A 26,451-nucleotide genomic window follows, 5' to 3' on the forward strand; every position below is an offset into this window, starting at 1 on the left:
TATTTGTCAATAACACTGATGTCTAGTATAGGAACCCATGTTGTAGTTTAGATTTCAAATTACCCTCCCCCTCAAGCTCTTGTGGTGAAGGCTTGGTTCCCACTGTAGCAATGTTCAGAACTGGGGCTTTGGAGGAGTATTGGACCATGAGAGTTGATGGTGCCATAATTTGATAGGCTATTGGGAGGTAATAGAAACTTACAAACTAAGACCCAGGTGAAGGGAGTGGGTCAGGGACATGTGCTCTTGAGAACTATCTCATTTCTATCCCTTTGTTCTCTCCCCCCATGACTCCCAGCTGCCATTACATAAGTAGCTTTGTTCTGCCATGTCCTTCCCATCAGGATGTCCAGCCTTGATTACAGTGAGGCAAAGTGACCATGGATAGAGACCTCTGAACATGAACCAAACTAAATCTTTCCTTCTTAACATTGATTTTCTCAGGTTTTTTTTCACAGGAACAGAAAGCTGGCTAACACATACTAGGAGTCTGTGGCTGATATAAAGTATAGAAAAGCTATTGGAGATGAGAAAGTTGAGAAATAGAGCTGGAGTGTGACAGAAGGTGGGTTTGATTTGATTTGGGCCTGGCTTTTTTTCAGATATGTATGATGGAAGGAAAGAGGGGAAGAGGTAAGCTAAAGGAATCTGTAAGGGAAAGATAAGACTTATGCTGATAAGAGCAGTTGACGTCAGGTATATCTTCGTTACTTTTTCTGTTGCTCAGGTAAAAACCCCGACCAAAGCAACTTAAGGAGAAAGGGTTTATTTTAGCTCACAGCTCCAGGTTACTGTCTGTCATGATGGGGAAGTCACAGCAGCAGGAGCTTGAGGCAGCCGGCTACATTGCATCCACAGTCAGGAAGCGGGGAGCAATGAATGCTTGTGCTCAGCTTACTTTCTCCTTTTTATGTAGTTTGGGAACCCAGCTCAGGGAATAATGCCATCCAAAGGGTGGGCCTTCCTGTTTCAAATAACTGAATCAATATAAACCTCCAAGACATGCCTAGTGGCCCATCTTATATGTTATTCTAGATCTCAAGTGGACAATTGAGATTAACCATCACAGGGAGGTAGAATGAAGTCTTCCACAAATGAGAAATGGTTGAACAGAAAGCTGATTGGCAAAGAGGATGATAAATTTGATATTGTAAGTATTATATAAAGGTATATTTTTTTAAAATAATGAGGCAGAAGCAGTGATCTGCAAAGAGAATGCCTATTCCACCTTCAGGCATGGAGGAACATGTATATAAGAAATGAAATAGTTCCATTTAGGGGGTGTGATGTTAATATTGTCAACTTAACAGAATTTACACTCACCAAAGAAAACCTCTGGGTATGTTTAGAAGAGAGAATCTAGATTAGTTGATATTGGAAGAATCACCTTAAATGCAGGCAGCACTATTCCATGGGTTGGGGTTCTGGGCTGCATAAAAAAAAAAAGAACTAGCCAGGCATGGTGGTGTGTACACCTTTAATCCCAGCACTCAGGAGGCAGAGGCAGGTAGATCTCTGTGAGTTCGAGGCCAGCCTGGTCTACATAGTGAGTTCCAGGCCAGCTGGGGCTACAGGGAAACCCTGTCTCAAAAAGACCAGAAAAAGAGAAAACTAGCTGAGCACCAGTATTCATCTCTCTATGCTTCCTGACTGTGGATGTAGGGAGACGCCCTGCCTCAAGGACCTGCAGCCATGAGGGACCACACCCTTAAATTGTGAACTTTTGTCAAGTATTTTATCACAACAATGAGAAAAGTAACTAATACAGGGACTCAGGGGAAGCACTTTCTTAAAATAGAGTTAAGCTTCAAGGAATGCACTAAAGAAAGCAGACCTCCTTCCCCTCTTATTTTGAAATAACAGTCACCTTAAAGAAAAGTTACAAAAGTAGTATAATTGCCATTAACACCTTTATCTAAGATCATGTAATAGCTTATGTAACCACAGTATAATTATTGAAATCAGACAATTAGCATTGGTATAATACCATAAACTTAAAGACATTGTTAAATTTTACCATTGTTTCCGCCAACGCCTGTTTTCTATTTCAGGATCCAGTGTAGGAACATATAAAACATCCAGTTATCATGATTCAGTTTATTTCCATCTCTAATGGTACCTCATCCTGTCCTTGTTTTTCACAACTTTAACACTTTCAGTGGGTTCTAGCTAGGTTCTGTGTAGAATAGCCTTCACTTTGCATTTGTCTGACATTTTTCATGATTGGGTTGAAGTTACACATTTTAACATAGAGTATTACAAAAGCAATACCACACTCTCTTAGTGCATCTCTTCAGAGGGCACATGATGCTTATGTTCTTTTCATTTATAATGTTTCTTTGTTCATTTAGTTAAGGTAGTCTCCACTGTGAAGGTGCTGTTTTTCCATTTGTAAATGATTTATGTGTTTATTGAGATCTCTTAAGATAATACTAATATCCTGTTAACCTTCAACTTTTGCCCACTGAGTTTAGTAACATCCACAGGTGGAGCTTGCCAGGAGCAATTTCTTTACCTTGATGTTTGCCCAATAATAATTCTGTACTTGAGGAAAACTTAAAAATGATTTGTGTGTATACAGTATTTGAGTGTGGTATATCCCCATATGTATGTGTGGAGGTCAGAGGAGGATGTCATGCATCCTTTTCTATCACTCTTGAGGGAGATTTTATGATATGAGGCTAAAGCTACAAAGTTGCTGGCTGTTAGTTGGAGATCTTAGTTATCATAGTAGAAAGTATTGGATGACTGAATGGAGGAGTTGGGAGGTACATAGAGCAGTACAGAATTGAGAGACTGGATGGGAATGAATAACGGTGGTATTAGCTTTCCATCCTCATAATAAAATAACTGGGATAATAAACTTTTCTTCCTTTTTTCTTTTCTCTTTTATTTTTTGAGATTAAAAGCTTATAGAGAAAAATTATTTTAGCTTACATTTCTGGAGGGTCTAATCCATAATTAATTGGTTGTTTGTTTGGGCCTATGGCAAGGTAACGAATCCTCATATGAATTAAGTGATGGAGCAAAACCGTTAACTTCTTGACCAAGCAAGAGAAGGAAGAAGAGACAGGGGTCCCACAATCCCCTTCAAAGGTACATCCCCAAACACCAAAAGATATCCCTTAAGATGCCTCCTCTAATATGTTCCACTAACCTCTCAATAATGCCACCCTGGGCACCAACCTTCTAACATACAGGCCTTTGGGGAAAATTTTTAACATCTGTACTACATCAGTGGGTAAGTCTTGGTCATTTGAAGGTGATTGAGATTAGTAGAATGTGCAAGACGATAGGATAAGGACTCAGAAAAGTAGCCTGTGGTTTCAAATTGCCACTAGCATATACTGGGCTTTTGGGAGACTGTTCATCTGTATAGAGCAGCTTGAAACTATTAAGCATGATTTAAGTATGCATATCTATAGGAACTTAATAATTATAATCCTAAGTATATATCCTAGAAAAATATGTGTGCCTTGATATATAGACTATGTTGTTCACTAAATAACAAATAAATATCAAATATCAATATATCATGTGGTATATCTGTGTAAGAGAATTGTATTTAGCTCCTAAAAGGATTACATTAGAGATGTAAGAATTAATTTATATAGATAAAATTTGGAGGATGATGTTCAATGAAATCAGTAAGATTTTGGAACAGAATATTATAGTATCCTCCTTAGGAAGAAAGAAATCTCTGTTTAGGGTAGGAAAAACTATAGTGAAAAATTAACCACCAAATTTTCAAAAATCAAGAAGAATATGTCTTTCTGGTAAAGTGATCTGGGGCTGGTGTGTGACTCATCAGGTTAGCTTTTGTTCCCCAACTTTAGGAAACTCAGACAAAAGGAGCCTCTACAACCCTTATCAAGTACCTTCTAGGCCCACTTTGACTACCACTATCAAACAGAATAAGAAAAGAATACTTGGACTCATGTGGGTGGTTATAGAGGTGCCACTGCAGGCCTGGCCCATACATTTGCTCACATTTCATTGCCCAGAACTCAGATACATAGTCACAATCTAATTGCATGGAAGCAAAGAAATGTAGTCCAGCTCTGTGTTGAGGAGTAAGAGAAACTCGGAGAGGAGCTGGCCCGTCTGCTTCATCCTGATTATTGTCTTTGAAGTAAACCACTCTTTACTTGAACATCTTCCTAAGCAAATGTTTCTCAATCAATGAAAAATTTCCCTGAAAGGTACATCTGATATATTTCATGTTAGCTTTTGGGGAAAAGGTTAATGTTGAGAGGAGTGTTAAGTGGGAGTATCATTTTATTATTCCTAAAACTTTTCTATTTTTATTTTCCATTCCTTTCTTAAAAAGCTAACTCGTTGTATTCATGTATCACTTTTATGATTAAATTAAAGCAGTAAAAACCAGTTAAATGGAGGGAAAGAATATCTTTTCAAGCACACGATTAAATACAAAATTGAGCTCTCCCAACATTACTGGTATACATCATAGTGCTCTGTCTTCTGATCCTGTAAATGAGAATGGCATGTCTGCTCCAGTGTAGTTTCTCCTAGCCAGTACAGGCTTTGAGGTGCATAAATGTCCTTTGCTCACACCCAGTTGCAGGAAATGGGCTCATACAAAATAGCATCTCTTAAAGTTATCCTGTAACCCATATTGCTCAAGTACATAGCAGAGACTCAGGAAATATATGTTGCCTGAATGAATAGTTGGGCCACTGGAAAAGTGATTACTCACCCAAACTTACAGTACCAAAGTTCAGGTTTGTGAAGCTATTGCAAAGTGGAGGTAGAATATACTGTTAGCACTTACACAGCCATTCCTAAGACGCACTGAAGTTTTATTTTCAAATGTGTTCTTTAACATTAATTATTCATAAGCTGGAATCATGTGGAACTAAGATAATCATGCATATTAAATATCCATCTGTAGTACCATCGTAGTTCTTAAGATCACCATGGGTGCTGTTAAGAAACAGATTTCCAGATTCCACTCCAGACATCCTGGAAAGCTGAAGGCTTATACCTAGTAATTTTTAAGAAGCTCCACTTATGAGTCTCAGGTTGCTAGTCCCACAAAGGTCTTACGGGCATTTAGGAACTGATTGTCCAGGAAGCCAGGATGACATTCGCTTTCCTGAGTCAATGCTAAAAAAAAGAAATGTTACAGACTGCTAAAACATTGTCCTTTTAATTTGTCTACTTTTCTCCATTTTTCTCTGCAGTAATCCTACCTTAGTGCATAGCATTTGTCAGTAGCCTTCCCCCATAACTGCTAGGGGCACACCTATAGTTGAACAAGTTGTGTTTATTGTTGTAGCAAAGGAAAATGAACATCATAGGGAGTAGTGGGGTATTCTAGTTTTTAAAAAAGGCCACAGGAGAAAATAACATTAGAAAGAACTTAGAATAGAATTTAATCTTGGGTTAAGTAATTTGGAGACAGGTCTAAAGAGATGGAGGGTACCATCAGAATGCAAGGACAGTTTTATGATTGGATATCCTGATAAATCTTAACTGTAGGGGAGACAAACCAGAATGAGGATGAAATTGTGATTGGTAAAAGAAGTTAAAGAAGTAACAGTCATTCATTGGGTTAGGGGGTAGATGCAGGTACTTTATGGATTGCACGATCACTTTTTGAGAAGCAGATGCAGTTTTGTTCAACAGAATCAGTCTTAACTTTGTAGGATTGGATTGGTTTGTGATAACTTAGATCTAGATATGAATATCAGCTCAATTCTCAGAGAGGTGGAACTGTTCCTCTTCTTTCTCACCATGCAAGTTTTTCTAATTTTACCATATGAATATGAATTCACAACTGCTTTTGTTCTTTTACTTTTTCATACATTCATTTGTATATACTTAATGTTATAAATTTTAATTGCTATCCTATATTTTTTCTTTTCTTTTTTGTTGAAGGTTTCTGATAATGCTACATTCTGAACATAAAAGGGTACAAAATGAATTTTTTTCCAGAATATTCCAAAGGATGGTGTCAGTCTATCATTGCCTGCAAAGCACCTTCAGATACTGTTACTGTAGGTCATTTTGTCTCTTAATTAAGACACCGTATATCCATAGTTTTGGCCTGTACTGAAATGGGGGGAAAGAGGGTCCCCTAGAGGGTTCTTAGTCTCATTCATAAAAGAATTGAAGAATAGACCCAAACAGCAGAAAGCAGACAGACTTACAGAGACCTACAAGACAGTGGCTGGTCAGAAGTTCTGCGGAGTTCTTTGTTACAAGGTGGGATTCAAGGCAGGAAAAATTCACTGCCTCATTAATGCACCAGGTATTCTGCTCATCTATTTAGCATAACTTAAGGTGGACCTGCCTTCCTATGGGTGGTTCTATCACCAGGTGATTGACCAGTGAGATTGGAAAGGTGGGTCCTCCAACAGATAGACTAGTGATTTTATAGTCTTGACCTGTTAAAATTATGGGGCTTTTTGCTACTCTAACATTCCCCCCTCTGAAGAGGTAACCCTAAAATCTTTTAGGGATTAGATAAGAGCTCCCAAATACTTTTGACATTTTTGGCCTTTGGAACAGAGCATGTTGCTAAGAGGCCCAAGGACATTGTGAGTTTTAGCCAAGAAACTGGCTACTTTTCTTTGGGGTCTTTTTACCCTAACTGCCTAGCCAATTCCTACCTCTTATTCTTATCACACTATCCCCTGGAGAGGTAACCCACCCCTCTGGCTTCTTCCATGCTGAACAGGGATGCAAGATGAGGCAATTGGAGTACCCCTTCAGCGGGTCTATCTAAAAGACTCCAAAATTGCATAACTCTTGCCTCTAATGGAGAAAAGAAAGTCCTTGAATCGTGAATAGGAGATGTGAAGAAGTAAAGGCAAGAGTAGTTAGCATTACAAGTTCTAGACAGGGAACTGGGAAAAAGTCAGAACAGGGCGAATTTCAAGTGTTCATATCAGAGTCCACTGGAATTTCCTGATGAGAGCTTCTAAAAGTATCCCTCTCTTGGGTTCTTCCACATTTTTCTTTTGTCAGTCAAGACTGGACTTGAGAGTGATGAACTCAGGATTTGTTTTCAGGCACTTTGATAGCTGTTGGAGTGTCTAGAATCAATGTAAGTTCCCTCTCAAAGGCTTCTAGATAGAGGAAGAAAACAAATTTAGCCATCATTTGAGAGCAATAGTAGGTTGTCTCCCTTAGCTACAGGTGGACACTACAATATTGCAGACCAAGATTTGAAGTCTTACATTGGGAAGTATAATCCTTGAACTCTTAAAGAAATATACTGATCACTTTAATCTTTGGTTATACTTTCCTTTTGGGTGTTTAAGACCATGCACTTGACCCAAATAAACCAATTTATTTTTACTTTTCAGGTCATTTGAGGATCTGTTCCTCATGGTCTCACTAGTCACATGGGCTTGGGAGGAGCCCCTGGCTCCTTTCTTTTACCAGTTCCATCTATGTGAAGATAAGTCAAAGGTCCTGCTCAATCGTGACTGGCTTCACTTGGAAACATAGAGGAAATGTTTCCTCTGAGTTGACCCTCCTCTTTGTAGACTGGATACTGGTTCAAGTCCATTTCATGGAGTCTCCATGTCCTCCCTGAACAAGAGGACAGGTGACTCACTATAGTTACAGGACATTTTGAGAGATGCTCCATAGTCCCTTGGAACTTAGTCAACTTTGGAGGGCAAGGAGCAAAAACTGTCCTTTCAGTCCCAATGACCAGATTAGTATAGATCTCAAAGTATGTCTGTTAAACATCCAAGAAGGTTAGTTCCACCAGTCTGGTACTTTTAATTACCGTGTGCTATGTAGATAAATATTTTTCTTTTCTTAATGTATATTTTTATTGAATTTTTGTGCATTTCATACAATAAACCTTTTTTGGTCTTTTTGAGACACGGTCTCCCTGTAGTGGGACTGGCCTGGAACTCACTGTGTAGAGCAAGCTGGCCTTGATTTCACAGAGATCCAACTGCCTCTGCCTCTGGAGTGCTGAGATTAAAGGCATGCACCACCATGCCCAGCTTCATACAAAAAATCTTAATCATATTTAGCACCCTCCCCCGTCAAGACCCCCATCCTCCCGCCAGATTTCGTGCATTCTGTCATGTGTGTTAAGGCCTATCAAATAAGGATTTTGTACCCAGATGTTCCTTGGTGCAAGTTTATCCACTGGCATCTAGTCAACCTATCCAGAGTCACTACATTAAAGATTAATTCTCTTACCCTGCAGTAATCAGTTGCCAATAGTTCCTTGGCTAAAGTTGGGGTCAGCTGCCCATTTCCACAGTTCTATGCAGGGTTTTTGTCTGAGTCTACATGAGTCTTGTGCATGTTGTCACCACTATTACAAGTTCATATGAGCAAGTTTCCAGAAGCCTGGAAGACTGCTTCCCTATGTGTATGTACCCACTCTTGCTCTTACAATCTTCCCACCCCCTCTTCTACAATGGTCTCTGAGCCATGGGATGAGGTTTAATATTGGAGTCCTATACAGGGACACACTATCTACAGTCTCCTATTTTCTACACTTTGGCCAGTTATGGTCTCCTGTGCACATTGTACTTTGTTGCATGAGGAAGCTTCCTGTTGAGAGTTGAAGAATGTATTAGTATTCTCTCTACCCCCTGTTCTTCTGTGTTCCATGAGTCTTAGGAGTAGAGGTTCCACTATAGCTGTGTCACTTAGTGCTGGGCATCTCTCAGACACATATTCCCTGTGTGTGACCAGTTGTGGAACTCTGTAGTAGCTTCCATCTATTGCAAAAAGAAACTTCTTTGATGATTGGTGAATGGTATACTTATCTGTAAATATGTAGGATCCATATGTATTATACAATATGAAATTTCATTTGTCTAGAGAGATGAGAGAGCTAGGGTTTTCTCTAGGATTCATTATGACCTCCCATTTGGTTATGTTTATGGTGTCACCCATGAGTTCCCTCCCACTGAAAGGGCTTTAAGTCCAATTAAACAGCTGTTGATTACCCCCAAGATAAAAATGCCACTACTGCACCACTATAGTTTGTTGTGCCCATTGTTGTTGAGGGTTTTTAAGATATCACTGTATCATAAGTTTTACAAGTTTATTTTATTTCCCTACTGAACAGTGTTTTAAGAGCTAATTGCATGGATTCATGATGTAAACAGATTCATTTCTTTCTTCCCTCCCTCCCATTTCTCTTCTTCCCTTTGTCTTCCTTCCTGGTCTGAGACTCTTACAAATGATGCTGGATTCTGTGTCCTTTCTCAGTTCTCCTTATGTGTCAGAGTTCTGTATATAAACACCTAGACTCTGCACAAGGATTCAGCTCTGCTAAGTGTTGTCAAAGTGCTCTCTCCAGAGAGACCAATTTGCTTTCCCATCAGCAATTCATAAGAGAAGCAGTTCTGCAAAATCCTCTCCTTTGTATATGACCAGATTTCCATACTTAAAAACAGTCTGTAGCTGGTCTTGCAGGTGTGTGGTGGTGTCTTGTTTTAATCTTCTCATTCTCAGTTGCTACTGATAGGGAACATCTTTGCACACAGTACCCCTCTTTAGAAGCAGTCAAGTGTAGTGCCTGAAGTATGGTCTCTGCAGCTGGGATGCCGGGGTCTGCCTCCAGGTTTCGACATTTGCTAGTTGTATGACCTTGAGTAAGTTACTTTCATAGACAAGATGATAATGGAACTTTTTCAAGGTTGACAGAAAGTTAATATATGTAAGGTGCTTCCTACAGGGCCTGATGCATATAAATACCGTATAAACCCTAAGGTGCTGTAGAATTTTATGTTATTATTAATTGTGCTTTTTCATATGTGGAGTGTGCATTTCTGTCTTTGCTCACTCTCAGGTTGGGTTGATTGTCTTTTTGTAATTTGATTTACCAGTGATCTTCATACATTTTGCACACTAACCCTTTTATTATTCTTTTCTTTGGTTATAAAGCTTTCTGTGGGCTTTCTTCTCATTGTATATTTAGTGTTTGTTTTCATGTATTAATTCAAATATGTAGAGTGATAAGTGTAAATAAAATGATATGCCTTAGTATTTGGCATAAATATGAAATACAGGTACAGTGTCTCTTAGCTGACAGACGTGAAGCAGCATAGCAGCCATTTTCCCGCCCCCTCTTGCTTATTGCTTTTTATGTAAAGATACAGAATACATAGTTATGAGATACACTGTCAACAGTACAAACCTGTCAGGCAGAAACAAAGTCAGTCTGCCATAGTGAAATGCTCTTTGGGTCACATCTGCCTTGCAGAGGGCTTTATTTTTGTTTTGCTTCTTTATTTATTTGGGGTTCAGCAATGTTAGCCTGTGATGTTTTAAAACTTTTAAAATTAGTTGCCAGGTTATTTCATATAAAAATTTTCAGCACATTTATTATAGCAGTAAAACCTGGGACATCTGGCCTTGCCGGCTTGTTACCCATTGGCAGTGAAGGTCTGTAGCTAGCCAGCAGCTGACCCTTTGTGTGGGAGACAATTTTCTAGTTTGTCAAAATCCCCAGCAGTCTCTCTGTTTTCTCTGTCTGACCTGATAGACAGATATCACCTATCACTAAGTCCAACTCCCTCTTTTCTTTACTCGTGTACATACCTGTCTGGACCCTACAGCCATTTTGTGTGTTAGCTAACAAGGTACAAGAAGGTGAAACTGCCTCATACGCTCTCAGCAACAGAAAAAGTACCAAGAGAGACATGTTACATTTTTCAATGACGATAACATTAACCATGCAATCTAAAACCGGTAGTTTAGCATTTTTATGGGAATGCTTTTGTCACAGTTTAAAGTTGGCAGAGTTGAGAAGCTGGGAAGAGAAAGATGCTTAGAATTTTGTGTCTCTGGTATTAGGACTGGCAGGCTCCCGAATCATAAACTTCTATGTGTCCATGCTAACTTTTGTTTATTGGCAGATTTCATTTTTGAATGTTAAAAACTCAAGTTTTCTATCCAATTGAGCAACTTTGTAGGAACTGTCTTTTGTAATCCTGGGACATTCAAATGAACCAACAGACACTCTTCTCTCTGTGACCTTTCTTTGTTTACTTTACCCTTTCATAAAGATCCGATTTTGGTATTGATGTATCTCTACCAACGGTCTTCAAATATCCCATCATACTACAATACAACAAGCCACAGGCCTTTCCTAATTTTCTCACAATGAAATTTATCTTGTCAGTTTCCATCCATCATCCAATGAGACAAGATCCTGATGGTTTCAGAATAAATTAATGCTGTTTGATTCTGTAAGTCTAGTAGTTCCTAAATCTGACAAGAGACAACTCAAGGATGAATCAGCTTTGCTGCCTTTTCACCTTCTCTTTCCCGTCCTGAAGTTTTGAGATGACTAAGAGCCAAATGGCACCTTTGAGAATTCTTCTTTCTTCCTTTCCTTCTGTTCTTCCTCACCTCTTAGGAAGAGTTCCCGATCTCTTAGGAACTTTCACTCTTCCTGGTCTCTTAGGTACTTTCATTGATAAATGATCCTCTTTACATATTACTTAAAGTTTTAGGTTAATTGCTCTAATAAACAGACATCAAAATGTATAATAGGACCAGTGAGATGGCTCAGCCAGTAGAAGAAGTTGCCTCCAATTCTGATTACCTGAATTTGATCCCCAGGACCCACATGATGGAAGGAGTTGTCTTCTGATCTCCATACTTTCAACATAACATGTGCATGTGCATCTATGTACACACAAATAAATGGAAACATAAATATCTATCTATCTATCTATCTATCTATCTATCTATCTATCTATCTATAGCTATATATCTGTATAGTATATATATGTGTGTGTGTATATCTGTATATATATATATATATAGAGAGAGAGAGAGAGAGAGAGAGAGAGAAGAGATTAGCTCATTGTTTTTCTCATTTAAGATGTGAGCTGACAAATTTTCAAAGAAACTCGTCCAATCAGATACTTAGGGGCCTAAATAACAGCTTCTCCCAACTTCAGCATACGCCTTCCAGTCTCTCTGCAGGTTGTCTCAGATCTAGTCAAAAAATGCACAGGGTACATGTGTTGAAGTTACAATAAGTTAGTCCAGGAAGTGGCATGCAGTCACTTCCTCTCCTATTCCACTGGTCAAGATCCAATCATGTCATTAATTTTATCTCTAAGGAAGACTAGGAAATATAGTCAAATTTAGAATAGATTTAGATGAGAATAAGAATTTTGGTGAACATTCACCATGCCTCTGCAACTGCATTATGTTGAGAAGTTATCTGAATAGACCTTCTAGGAAGTCATAGGAGTTACCCCAAGAACAAGCAAGAAGGAGTCTTGAAAATCAAAAACTGGGTTTATCAGCAAAGTTTTCAATGCTAATTTAACAAATTGTTCAAGAAATCCTTTTTTCATTCTTGGGTCAGAGTAATAACATCTAAGGGCATTACTCCCTCCCATAGGCGGCAGAGTCACAGTGCTGACTAATAGAAAGAAGTCGTGGGAACTAGGTTCATTGTCTGGTGGAATTTCCCACAGGACATTGTCTTCTATTTACCCCTCACAGAGGCTCTGTATTTTGCTTTATTTTTTTAATTTATTTTTTTGAGAATTTTATACATGAATACTGTGTTTACATTATTTCTACTCTTCCAGCTACTCCCATGTTTCCCCCAGTCCCTCTCAAAATCCTGACCACTCAAGTAATCCTGACCACTTCATCAATTATTGATGCTACATATACATATACATATATGTATATGTATACACACACAACCTATTGAGTCCATTTAGCGGTGTTTAGGGCTAACCACTGGAATTTGATAGCATAGCAGGGAGCTCATCCCTGGAGAAGACTGATTCTCCCTCTCCCAGCAGTCATTAGTCGCCTGAACTTCTTCATCTAGAGGTGTGACCTTGTGAAATTTCCCCTCCCATGCTGGCATGTCTGCTGGTACGGTCACTATGCAGGTCTTATTTAGGCAACCATATTGATGAAATTCCAAGGGTGAGCTTCCTTGAGATATCTGGACAACACCATCTAGTAGCAGATGTCCTGGTCCTTTGGCTCTTACAATCAAAGATGTTTGAAAAACACCATAGGAAACATTACTATATAAGCATATTTAATAATACATAATGTATATTTCAAATGGAGTTATGCCACACAGGGTGATAATGTTCCCCCAAGAACCAGACTATGTGGGGCATGGGAAACTTGCCTTTGAGTTGTTGGTCAGAGTAGTCAAAGATATTCCCCAAACAATGTAGACTATTGCCATTACCCTTGGCTCCAGGAACTTGAAGGTAAGACTCTACTGCTGAAGACACCACATACTTTGGACACAGGACTTGGAGGAATCGAGCTGGAACTGACCTGGAAGCTTCCTCCCTGAGGACTAGCTTTCATAGTTTTAGAAGGCGCTATGCAAGGTGGTAAGGGAGAATAGTAGTCAGTAGTCCTACCCAGTTGTAAGGCCTGTGAACCACAACAATGGCTGGTCCAGCAAGATATCCCTAATGGTGCAATAGGGGCACTTTTATGTTGCGAGTAATCAACAGTTGTCTAATTGGACTTAAGTTCTTCTCAATGGGAGGCAATTCATGCCTGGTACTAAAAACTTAGCCAAATACCTGTGGTTGAAGAGGTCATAGAGCATAAAGAATCTGCTACTGCCATTTCCTTAAGCCAATATAATTTCTAACTGTATTCTAAATATTTATCCTTAAACCCACAGGTAAGTGTAGCTCTCACCCCTTATCAAAGAAGCTTCTTTTTGTAACAGATGAAGATGATTACAGAGAGCCATAACTGGTCAAAATGCAGAAAATAAGTGGCCCTGGGATGCCCAGATCGAATTGATACATTTTCAGTGCAACCCCTACACCTAAGCCTCAGAGAACATCGAGGAAGAGGGGCACAAAGATTGTATTTTATTGTTTATTACTGGGATTCCAACTCATTTCAGCCAGTAGTAACTTGTACAATTATGTACCATGAGCTATGCTAATAGAAGAAGACCAGTTGATTTAGTAACTCAAGAGTTCCCTGGTCTGTAGAGCTAATCACTTAGTCCCCTACCTGCATCTCATGATAATTCTCTGTCTCTGTCATCTTGCTTTTCTTCTCTGTCATGAGTGGCTATCCATCCAGCAGGCTTTGTGCTTTGTATTGGTAGATAAGAAGTGGTGGTCAGGACATACTGAGAGAGTTAACTTGGTCCAAAGTGACTTCCTAGCTTCTCACAGTGCATCTCTGTTACTGTTTCTCCCATGGTCTGCAGCTCGCTCAGGATATTTTGAAATCTCATCCAAACTCTTGACTCCTGTCTCCTTTTTGAACTATTGATTTCAGAAAGCCCCAAGACAGTGGGGTAGCTACAAACTGTGATTTCATTGGTCTCTTTGTCTTTTATGGGTAGGGTAAGTGGAGAGGCTGCTCTGTAGCTACTGGTCTTCTGCTTCTCGGTGTCATGTGCTTTGTTTCACCTTTAGCACTTCCTTTCTCGGCTTAAGCTTCTAGTGTTGATTAAATGCCGTGCTCCACCTAAGAAATTGTTCGCCATGATGTTGGTATTTCTGTTTTATTTCTAATTTCTTACATTGTGTTTTCCAAATTGAATGCCATTAATCCTTATCAGACCTTCATGTTTCCTTTGATGCCTGTATCCTAAGTAATTCACAACTCAGATCTTAGCATTAGGCCTAAAATTTTAGGAAGCGGAGGAGTAGGAGGAAGGAAGGAGAAAGGTAGGCACAGGCACAATAGTATGAAGAATGTAATACAAGCCTCAATGAAGTACACAGTTCCACAGATTACATAGGAAAAGGAAAAAGGAGAAGTTGATCAAAGGTAGACAGATGAAGCCTGGGAAGTAAGTCCAGTGTTCTGTGCATGGCACAGGGGAGAAGAGAAACTGGGGTGGTGATTTGGATTAGGGGGGAAACAAAGCCCTTAAAACTGAGTAAAAGCAGGTCAGCCTTTCAGAGCTATAAAGAAACAGAAATGTGGGCCAGAATCAGCAGCTCTCTCCCTCCCTCCTTCCCTCCCTCCCTCTGTGTGGTATATACATGTATATGTACTTGTGTATGTTCACATGTATGCAGGTACCTGTACACATGCATGTGGAGGCCAAAGTTGACACTGGGTCCTTCCACTATCATGTCTCCACCTTGTTTGGTAAGATAGGATCTCTTACTGAACCTTGAGCTCACTGACTGGCTGGCCAGCAAGCCCCAGGGATTCTCCTATCTCTGCCTTCCCAGTGCTGGAATTACAAGTGTGCACCAGGATGTTCAGCTCTTTATATGGATAATGGAGAGCTGAACTCAATTCCTAATGTTTGTGTGGCAAGGACTTTATCTGTCAAGCCACCTGCTCAACCCAAGCAGTACTTTTTAACCTCTGAGAAAGGAAGTTTATCTCTTTCCTCGAATCAGATGTGAAGGTGTGTGAGATGGGGTGCCTTTCTGTGTCTGGAGATAGAGGGTCTATTTCTGAAGTCAGACTCACAAAGGGTTCATGACCCATAAATGGGAAAGAGCTTCTAGATTAGGGGTTCCATGTGTCTTGTGATAGTTAGAGCCATGCAAGAGATGGAATGACTAGAGAAAGACCCCTCATGGTGAAGGGCTTAATGTAAAACTGATATGAAGTGAGATGTTCATAGGAGATTAGTGTTCCATAGGTCTATATGAAGTCTGGTGTCAAATTTGAGACATTCACATAGGAAATTAGGCATCATCCTGTGGATAAAGTGCAAGAAAATGAAATCATATGTTCACATTTCACAAACCTAGGTTTTATTTTTTAAACTACTGTTCTTCAAGAATGTAGTCTTATAAACCATTTTGTTTTGATTTTCTATTATCTCTTGCTCTTTATCTAACCATTTCTTCTCCATAGGATATTTTTAGTCCTCACCCCATGAAAGCCCAGGCTAGTACCCAAAGGCACAATAAGCAAAGATTTTTAAAAAAAAAATATTTATGAAGGCACTAACACCTATTTGTTCCTGTAGCAAAACTGCTGAGTTCCTGAACAAACTGGACAGGAATCTTCAACGTGACCCCCAATCTTCAACGTGGGTAAGTGGAATGTCATACAGGGTGCTGTCTGGCACCTTTTGAAGGGTTGTTTAGAGACTAAAAATTCAGGGTACAACGTGACAGGTACAGCACAAAAGGCTAGCAGTCAAGGCAGGTAGTCTGAGCTAAAGCTCTGACTCCACCAAACCAAGTGCTCCCTCAGCTATAAAATAATGCTTATGTTTGATACCACATCATGGACATATGAAAAGTCATTGTTCTCAGCCAGTCATCTGTCCCTACATCTCTTGAATGATTTCTCTTATCTCTTATCTTACACCTCATCACACATTTCATTATCTCTCATATATGAACATAATGAACTTTGATCACATTGACCTCTTCTCCCATTATCCTCTCTTGTCCCCTTTCTTGCTTCTTCCGCCTACTCTTTCTGCTCCGCTTCCTCTTCCCATGCTTTTCATTCTTAACCCAGACTCTTTGTATAAGAATAAACATTTGATAGTCATTTTTCTGAGTCTAGCTTATTTCACTTAACACAATAATCTGCAGTTCATTTAATTTTCCTGAAAACAACATAATTTTGTTCTTTATGGTAAAGATACTACATTGTGCATCTCTACTATATTTTCTTTATCCATTCATCCATTGATGGGCGCTTAGGCTGATTCCATGATTTGGCTATGGTGAATAGGGCTGTGATAAACAGGGACAATGGGTGTGTTGTGTGTTGACAATGACTCCTTCACCTCACCCAAATTCTATTTCTACATAGGTCTAGTAAGTGCTTTTGGTTTTTACAAAATGCTGAGTATAGAGCTTATTACAACGAGAAAGTCCGTTGCTTTACCAGGAAGAGGCGTCTAAGTCAGGCTGTGCAGGTTCTTCCTGGTAGAGGTGACATCTGAGTTGAAGCTTAAAGGTGAATGAAGCTAAAATTAAGAGATTCATTCCAGGTGTCCAAGGTATAAAGGCATTAAAAAAGCCGGGCTGTTGTTGAGGAAGGTGACTTAGTTAGATGCAGTAGACAAAAGTGAATCTGAAAGCCCAGGAAGGGAGCAGAAAGCATAGGAGCAAAAATTTTCTCAATAGAGGTATCGGTGATAAACTGCGTGGGGCAGTTTATTATCCAGGTTGTTTAGCAACCCTGGTCCCTAAATGTTAGTAATATCACTTAGACATCGAATCACCTAGAAATGGCCCCACAGGGAGCTGGTGGTGCTCTTGGTAGAAGATCCACTGAGGACATTTGCATCCCACATTGGAGAACTATGAGACTGGATGGACTAAAATGTTTGAGTTCTTTCATATTTCCATTAGATCACACAGGCAATGGTATGAAGGATGGATTTAAAAGAATAGAGAACAAAGAACCTTTAAGCCTCCTGCCCTCGTCTACGTGAGGGGTGATGAAAACTTCAATGAGGAAGGACGAGACTAGACAGGATGGTATACGGTTTTGAGAACTGCCGAGAAGGTGAAAGTGGCAGACTTGATTACTGATTACTAAATGAGGGACAGGAAAGTAAATATAATTAAGGATGATTCTGGGGAAGGGTTGTAATTGAAAGAAAAAAGGTGGGCTTAAGTTTTTTTAAAGATTCTTACTTTGTCAGAGTTTAGATAGGTGAATACTAAGTTGTTAGAGAACTGTGATCATCGGCCCTCCCCAACTCCAAGCCCTGTTCATTAAGGAATATATTTTAATGTCAGGAAGACATTTTGATGCTCTTAGAAAAAAAGTCATTAAGGTCTTGCCTATCATCCTGGAGGCATTCCCTGTTTTATTTTAACCCTGTTTTGATGGGGTATTACATACTGAACTAGTTAGTGTGGGTTCTACAAGTTGTGTCAATAAAAATCCATAATCTCTCTCCTCACTGCAGGAATCTGGGGAGAACTGAGAAACTGCAGGTCATGAGCTTAAACATGTGTAGATGATAGTCCTAAACATGTCTGGATGTCCTTGTGGCTATGAAGAAGCAAGGGGTGCAGACAAAGGAATCGGAGTGCTTGGAATTTTGCTGTCCAGGATGTCTTGCTTTCTGATGGGGGGAGGCTTCTGAATCCTATGATTTGAAACATCTAACAGAACTGTGCTTGCTCTATTGATTTCAGTTCATTTCTCTGATTTCACAAGAGCATCCTGACTGTTAATATTGTCATCTAAAGCATTAGCCATGTCTCCCAGAGCTGCATAGTCTGTGGATTGATTAGCACATGCATTACACGATCCTCAAAGCTATCAATAGAAAATATGGAACAAGATCAGCCCCAGGATGGGTTCATTATGAACTGTCTGCAAGAGCTGCTCTATTTTGACACCAAACTATTAATAAGTTGTTGGGGTTCGATAAACTTAACTGAGTTTTTACCCATAGTGCACTCGTTTCATTCTGTTAATCCGTATGCATAGAATTCTTCTGAGAATGCTGTGTGGAACTATTTCTAATGCTTTAGGAAAGTCAAATAGGTACATTGCACTTCTGTGAAAAACATTTCTTTTCTGTTAAGAGGGTACCCAGTCAATGTCTGGAATGCAAAATATGTGTGACTCCCATCAGTATGTGTATGAGGAGCTGAAAGAATTTAAGTGGTTGTTGTTGTTGTTGTTGTAATTTTAATCATACTCCTTAAAATATATTTCCTGAAAATTTTTCTTCTTACCGATTTCAACAATTTCATACATGTAGTCAATGTATATTGGATCATATCTAACCCCCCCAGATACCCCTAAGATAGCTCCCTCTCAACTTCATATTTTCCTTCCTTCCTTCCTTCCTTCCTTCCTTCCTTCCTTCCTTTCTTTCTTTTATTTATTTATTTCTCTCTTTTCTTTTTCTTTTTTTTTCTTTTTTTAAATAACCCACCAAGTTCAGTTTTCTTTTTTTAAATAACCCACCAAAGGCATGGGACACCTCCAGTGGCCATACCCTCTAAGAAGAGACCCCCCCACACCAGTCATCAGCTGTCAGTAGCTCCTCAGCTAGGAGTTGGGCCTCAGTTGTAACCCCTCCATAAGCTAATTTTAAAAACACATTTTAAAGTACTTTGAGCAGATGTACCTTGCATAGGTGGACAATGCAGCTCCCAGAAGACATGGGTTATTAAAATGAAAATTTCAGTGCCAGGCACAGGTTATCTCTCTGAGTTCTTATGCACTTTTCTAATTTGAACATGTATCTGCTATCGGAAGATAGGGTTTAATAAATACTATGTAATTATGTAGATGAAAAAGGCTGCAAGAGAATTCCTTCAGGTGTTATAAAAAAACTCCCTGAGGTTTAGGATTTCAGACAGGAGATATCTGCAGCATTCACGTCAATGTGGATGATGTCTCTCTCTCTCTCTCTCTCTCTCTCTCTCTCTCTCTCTCTCTAAGTGTGTGTGTGTGTGTGTGTGTGTGTGTGTTGGTGCGTCCTTCCTCAGCTATTAGCATTATTAGCTATGTTCCCAGCTGCATTCTAAACAATTTCTAGTCCCTGGGCTTCTTTTCCCTTCTTCTGCAAAGAATAAGGATTTTTTAAAAATCACATCCTATTCTTCCTCTGCTTGAAATCATTCCATGGTTCCCAGTATCTTCAGAGATAAACTCAAAATGCCTTAGCTTAGGTGCAATGCTCTTGCTGCTCTCCACCCCTCTGTCCACCCCTCTCTCTCTACCACACTCCCTCCCATTCTCTTTCTTTCTCTCTTTAGATGTCCCCCCTCACCCCCTGCCAATCTTCTATGATCTGGAGGACTAGCCTTGAGTCTAGACTTTTGCTACTCCAAGTGCGATCCTTGGACCTGCAGCATTAGTACCACCTGGGAGCTTATAGAGATGCTGATAAATGTCAGATCCCACAGCAGGCCTTCTGAGTCAGAACCTGCTGTTCAATGCCACCCATGGGTGATATATGTGCACGTTTACATTGAGGGACGCTGCCCTGTGGTTCAGCCTCCCTAGCCATATGCTCACTCTGGTTGGTACACTTGATGGCTATTCTCATTTTTATCCATGGGTCACATGTTCATTCTTTAAAAATGTCAAATGATGCTCAAATGCCTCTGTGCTCCCTGCATTCCATTTTGTCCTGCTTGCATTTTAATACCTCAAAGTCCTTATATTTCCCACGGTTACTATAATAAACCACCTGCCCTGATAAAACACAAATTTGTTCTTTTACATTTTGTGGGGCTAGAAATCCAAAATGAGTTTGAAGGTGTAAAAATTGAGATGTCAACAGGGCTCATTCCTTGTGAGGGGTCAGGGACATCTGTGCTACACCACTCCAACCTCCACTCTTTTCTTTTTTTTTTTTAACTTTATCATTTAATTTTTCCTTTTATTACTTTTTTTAAAATTTTTGTGTATTTCATACAGAACAGCTCAAACGATCTTAATCATCTTTATACCCTTGTCCACACTGGCACCTTCCCATAGCACCCCCACCCACCCACTGGACCCCGTATACTCAGTTATTCCTGTTAAGGCCCACTGAGTTGTCAGTGTCCCCAACCTTTCCACAGTGCAAGTCCATCCACCAAGTCTAATCAGCCTATCTAGAGTCCCTTGTTTTAGAAAGATCAGCTCTTCTTCATCTAGCAGCCATCAGTTGCCAACATTCCTTCAGATAAAATTGAGGTCTGCTGTTCATTTTCCCAGTTCTATGCTGGGTTATTTTCTGCCTGAGTTTGCATGGGACTTGTGTATCCTGACACCATTGCCATGGAATCATATGAGCAGGTTCCCAGGAGCTTGTAGGACTCTGTTTCCCTATGGTCATGCACCTCCTCCCTGGCTCTTACAATCTTTCTACCCCCTTTTCCAAGATGGTCCCTGAGCCTTGGGTGGGAGAAGTTTAATAAAGGGATCCTGTCCAAGGACCAGCATTCAGCAGACTCTTGATCTCTACACTTTGGCCATTTGTGACCTTTAGTGTTCCTGGCCCTGCACTGCATGAGGGGGCTTCATTATTGAGAACTGATTCTGTAGTGTCCTCTTCTTTATCCCTGTTCTATATTCCATGAGCCTTAAGTGTAGGGGTTGAATTGTAGATGTGTCACTTAGCCCTGGACAATTCATAGACAATGTCTGTGTATGACCAGTTGTGGTACTTGGTAATAGTCTCTGACTGGTTCAAAATGAGCTTCTTTGATTAGTGGTGACTGGGATACTTGTCTGTAAACATAAGAATATACATTTTGCACACAGTAAGAAATCACATTAGTCTAGGGATGTGACAGTCTTGGGGTTTTCTCCAAGATCTATGGCCAACCTCCACTCTTATGCAGACCCTTGCGATTACATCAGGTCTATCTGGACAATTAAAGCTAGTCTGCCCATCTCAAGATCTTTAAATTTTTTTTTTAACTTTTACAAAAACTTTATTGAGAATTTCATACATGCATATAAGGTGTTTTGATCAAATCCATGCCTACATCTTCCCCTCCAACATTCCCCACTCTGAAGAGGTAACCCTAAAATCTTTTAAGGATTAGACACAAGCTCCCAAATACTTTTGACATTTTGACATTTTTGGCCTTTGGAACAGAGTATGTTGCTAACAGGCCCAAGGACATTTTGACTTTTAACCCAGAAACTGGCTACATTTCTTTGGGGTCTTTTTACCTTAACTGCCTGGCCAATTCCTACCTCCTATTCTTATCACACTATCCTCTGAAGGGGTTACCCAAATTGCCAATAGGGAATAGGGATGCACACCATTCTGGCTTCTTCCATGCTGAACTGGGACACAGAGTGAGGCAATTAGAGTACCCCTTTAGTGGGTCTAAAAGACTCCAAAATTGTGTAACTCTTGTCTCTAGGGGGAAAAGAAAGTCCTTGAGTCATAAATAGGAGATGTGAAGGAGAAGTAAAGGAAAGAGTAATTAGCATTACAAGTTCTAGACAGGGAACTAGAAAAAAGTCAGAACAGGGCAATTTTCAAATGTTCATATGAGAGTCCATTGGAGTTTCTTGACAAGGGCTTCCAAAAGCACCCCTCTACTGGGTTCTTCCTCATTTTTCTTTTGTTTTATAAGGCTGGACTAGTTGGCTGGAAAGAGTGGCTAGATACTCAGGTGAGGGTCCAGTGACCCTGCTTGGCACTCCTTTAAGAAGATGCTTAGGAATTAAAGTCAGCAATCAATAAGTGGGACCTCATTAAGCTAAAAAGCTTCTGTACAGCAAAAGAAACAATCCAAAGATTGAAGAGAAGACCCACAGAATGGGACAAAATCTTCACCAGTGACACATCTGACAGAAGTTTAACATCCAGAATGATGCCTAAGAAACATCTCAAAAAGTGTTCAACCTTGCTAGTAATTAGGGAAATGCGAATTAAAACCACCCTAAGGTATCACCTTACCCCAATCAGACTGGCTAGGATCAAGAGAACAAATGATACCAAATGCTGGCAAGGATGTGGAGAAAGGGGAACGCTCATTCACGGCTGCTGGGATTGCAAACTCGTGCAACCTCTGTGGAAAAGAGTGTGGAGAACTCTTAAAAAACTAAAAATGAACATCCTCTTTTCACAATGGCTAAGAGATGGAAGCAACCTAAGTGCCCCTCAACTGACGAGTGGTTAATGAAAGTGTGGTATATTTACACAATGGAGTTCTATTCAGCAGTAAAGAAAGATGGAATAATGAAATTTGCAGGTAAATGGATGGATCTAGAAACTGTTATACTATTTTTTACAGTTCCTCTTGCCATATGAAGTAATATCAGCAAATTCTAGGGATTAGAATGGAAGTATATTAGGGAGACCATGTTTTCAGCCCACACTGTCCTTGTTTCCTCCTCCTCCTCCTCTTTTCTTTCTTTCTTTTTCCCCCTTTGGCAATATCCTTAACATATATTGGCATCTCTTGATGAGTTTTAAGCCTTACTAACTCATTTCTTCTTGATATTCTTTCAGTATCACCAGTATCTTGGAATTCCCATTATGACCTAGATAAGTGTTTCCTCAATGCCCAGCTAGTCAGTATACTGTGGTTACATTTTCTGTCTTTTACAGCTTAAAAAATTTGAAAACATCTTATTTTATTTTTGCATTTTCTTAGTCAAGTGTTCAAAGGACACTCTTTGGCTTTTGTGACAGTTCTACCAAATGCTCTTGATGCAAATTTCCACACGACTTCCCATTTCATGGCTGTCAGCTACTTTGCAGTTCTGCTTGCAGGCCCACTTGACTCCTAGTCTGTCTGCACCAATTGTTCTTCAGGCTCACTACATAGGAGTTGTTCTGGGACTTTCCCTTAACACAGCAGTCAGAGCCCCCTCTGCTCAGTGAACTGATCTGGGGAGCTTTAAAAATTGTTGATACTTAGGTCACATCCCCAGAGAACTGGCTGTATCGTGGTCTCAACCTCAGGGTTTTTAAAGCACCCAAGGTGGTTCTAAAGTACAGTGAAGGTTGAGAAGGACAGAGCTAAGGTCATCTTGGGAACTGTTTTTATTTGTTTTTTTTTTTTTTTTTTTTTTTTGAGTTCTTCGATTCCTGGATCTCCTTTTATTTTCTTGCTTTATTTCTTGTTTTAGTTTAGCATATTGTTTTGTATTTTCCCAAGAGAAGATATAGGGAAGGCAAATGTGTTTGTAACTTTTCAGTCTGAAACTACCTTTATTCAGACCTCATATTTTGATTGCAATATAACTGGTAGCTCTTCCAAGCTAGAGAGAATTTTCTGCAGAGTTTTGAAGGCCTTGTTCTTCCACCTTTCAGTATTGGTTCCTGAGAAAGTCAAGGCCAGCTGAATTTCAGTTCTTGTCGAAGAGCTTTTTAAGTCTCCTTCCCCTGGAAATATTTCACTATCTTCCTTTCTTCTGATAGTCTGTAATGATGTGATTTAATGTGAGGGGTTCTTATTATTCGTTTTGAATTTGGAAACTCATTTCTAGTTATAGATAACTTTATTGTGTTATTTGTTGATTCATTTTCCTTCATTTTCTCCTTATAGAATTCCTATTATTCCAATCCCAGGCCACCTGGATTTATCTTCTCACTTTAAAAAAAATATTCTCCCCTAATTTCTCTTCAACCACTTTCTCCTCCTCCTTTCTGTCACATTTTCTTGACTTTATCTTCTATCATACTGATTTGATTGTTTTCGTGGAGAAGGGAAATCTTTTAATTTCCTAGGACTCCTTCTCTGTTGCTTTAAAAAGAATCTATCACCTTGATTCTTTCAGAAAAATCAGTGCAGGAAGCAGATGAAAAATTCACATAAGGGCATCCATATGCAGGATCTTACACAACTCCTTCGCCACTCAGCCTGGCATTTTACCACTGCTGCCTTCTGTCTGCAATTGGTGTATCTGGTTCCATTTTCCCAGGAAATACACTTTTGATTTCCTGTTGGGTCTGGGAAGAGTAGCTCTTGAATTTTCAGGACAAGAACAGGGATATGGGATAGATATCTTCTTATGAGACTTTCTAATAATTCCGTTCTTTCACCTTCTTGTGAGCCATCTGGTATATTTATTTCTTATGCCCTCATGCTGCTCTGTGGAAAAGCCTGACTTCTTGTTTTGTGGTTTGAATGTGAAATGTCCCCCATAGGCTCATGTGCTCAAGCTCATGTTTCCCAGCTCATGGCACTGATTGGGAAGATTGTGGAAGAGGTAGAACTTTGCTGGAAGTGGGCACTAGGGGTGGATCTCGAGGTTTTTATGGCTTGGCCCCAATTCCTTTTCACTCTCTTCTTGCTGACTGGATGAAATGTGATGACCTGCCTCCTGCTCATGCTGCCTGGCCTTTCATACCATGGTGGAATGTGACTCTTTGAACTGTAAGCCAGAATAATCCCTGGCTTTCTTAAACTGCTTCTTGTCAGGAATTTTGTCCCAACAATGAGAAAAGTAACTAAGTAATACACCCTGCTTTGTCCTCTCTTCCCTTGCCAACATGTCTTTTGGTCTTTTCCTGAATCACTTTCAGTTTCTTCATCTAATTTGACTTCATAGATATCCATCTGTGTGTAGAGACATATCTTGAGTGTGAAAAAAGTTTTTTTCTTTCTGTTTAGGATAATCTTTAAAATTTTTTTGGATTTATTTATTTCTTAATTTTATGTGTATGAATTTTTTGACTGCTTATATGTAAGTACACCCATGTTGTGCAATGCCCAGAGGCCAGAAGAGGGCAATGGAGCCCCTGGAACTAGAGTTATGGACAGTTGTTAGCTGCCATGTGGGTGCTGGGAGCCAATCCCAGGTTTTCTGCAAGAACAGTCAGTGCTCTTAACCACTGTGCCATCTCTCCAGCCCCTGTTTGGAGTAATCTTTGAGAGAAGAATCTCTAGATTACAAACATCTTTATTCCACCATTTTGAAATGAAAACTCATCATGAACTGAGTTTCCCTCAATTTTTATGTTGAGCCTCAATCCCCATCATCTTAGACTGTAACCTTATTTGGAGACAAGGTCTTCACAGAGGTAATCCAAAATGAAATTCCAATATGAAACCAAGACATAGAACTATATGCAGAAGGAAGTTGTGGGGAGAGAAGGAATATAATCCTCTACAAGCCAAAGAAATAGGCTTAGAACAGATTCTTCCCTCACGGTCCTCAGAAGTAACTTTAATTTTAGGCCTCTAATCTCTAGAATCATGAAAAAAACAAATTTCTGTCCTTTAAGCCACCAGTCTGTGCTATGTGGTCACAGAAGCTATGGCAATCTCAATATAATTTGCAATTTGTTCATACAATGCCATTTTCCTTTCTTTTTTTAAAATAATACTTTTAAATTTTTATTATTTTTATTTTATGTGTATAAGTGTATTGCCTGCATGTATGTGAGTGCACCCATGTTGTGCAATGCTGCAGAGGTCAAAAGAGGGCTTCAGATTCTCCTGGAAATGGAGTTAAGGACGGTTTGTAGCTGTCATGTGGGTGCTGGGAATTGAACCCGGGTCCTCTGCAAGAGCAGTTAGTGCTCTTAACCGCAGAGCCTTCTCTCCAGCCCCCATTTTCCTTTCTTAATCTGTTTCCTATTCACTCTTTGAAGCACAGTTTAGTATCACCCACCTGGAGAAAGTGTCCTTGACCCTATTTGATGAAATGCCCTCTTTCCTTCATTTGTCACAACAGTTATCATGAGATGGTACTGTAATCACTAATCATCTATCTGACTTTCACATGAGGTTATCAGAGCCTGAGGTCTGGGATCTTATTTTGATACAATGCTTGCATGTAAGAGGCTCAGATATAGTTTATGAATGAATGCATTATTAGCATAGCTTTGATAAAAATGGATAGAGGTGTGTTTTAATTGAATGGCAAAGTCTTAGTATCAGTATTGTATCAAGTGAATATTTAATGCTAGAAAAATTATGTGAATGCAGTGACTTAAGACATTTCTAGTATTAAGAACTAAGAAAAATGAACATAAAACTTATTTTCTCTCCTGTTATTTTTGAACAGAAACTTCCAGTCCTGTCTAAGGATCCCAGCTGGGTAAGCATAAATTAAGATTCTAAGTAACTTTGAACTCTC

General features: G+C 39.6%; 1 protein-coding gene across 1 annotated transcript in view; it reads left to right on the forward strand.

Annotated features, from left to right (window-relative positions):
* Nucleotides 1-26,451, forward strand: part of Epsti1 (epithelial stromal interaction 1) — a 104,530-nt gene that overhangs the window by 49,812 nt on the left and 28,267 nt on the right. The window contains exons 7-8 of the mRNA XM_008854678.3: nucleotides 15,935-16,001; nucleotides 26,380-26,412. Of these exons, the coding sequence (XP_008852900.1) occupies nucleotides 15,935-16,001; nucleotides 26,380-26,412 (100 nt within the window). The remainder of the gene's footprint in view (nucleotides 1-15,934; nucleotides 16,002-26,379; nucleotides 26,413-26,451) is intronic.

This window comes from Nannospalax galili, unplaced genomic scaffold, assembly GCF_000622305.1.
Source record: "Nannospalax galili isolate Female #2095 unplaced genomic scaffold, S.galili_v1.0 scaffold386, whole genome shotgun sequence".
Taxonomy (NCBI): domain Eukaryota; kingdom Metazoa; phylum Chordata; class Mammalia; order Rodentia; family Spalacidae; genus Nannospalax; species Nannospalax galili.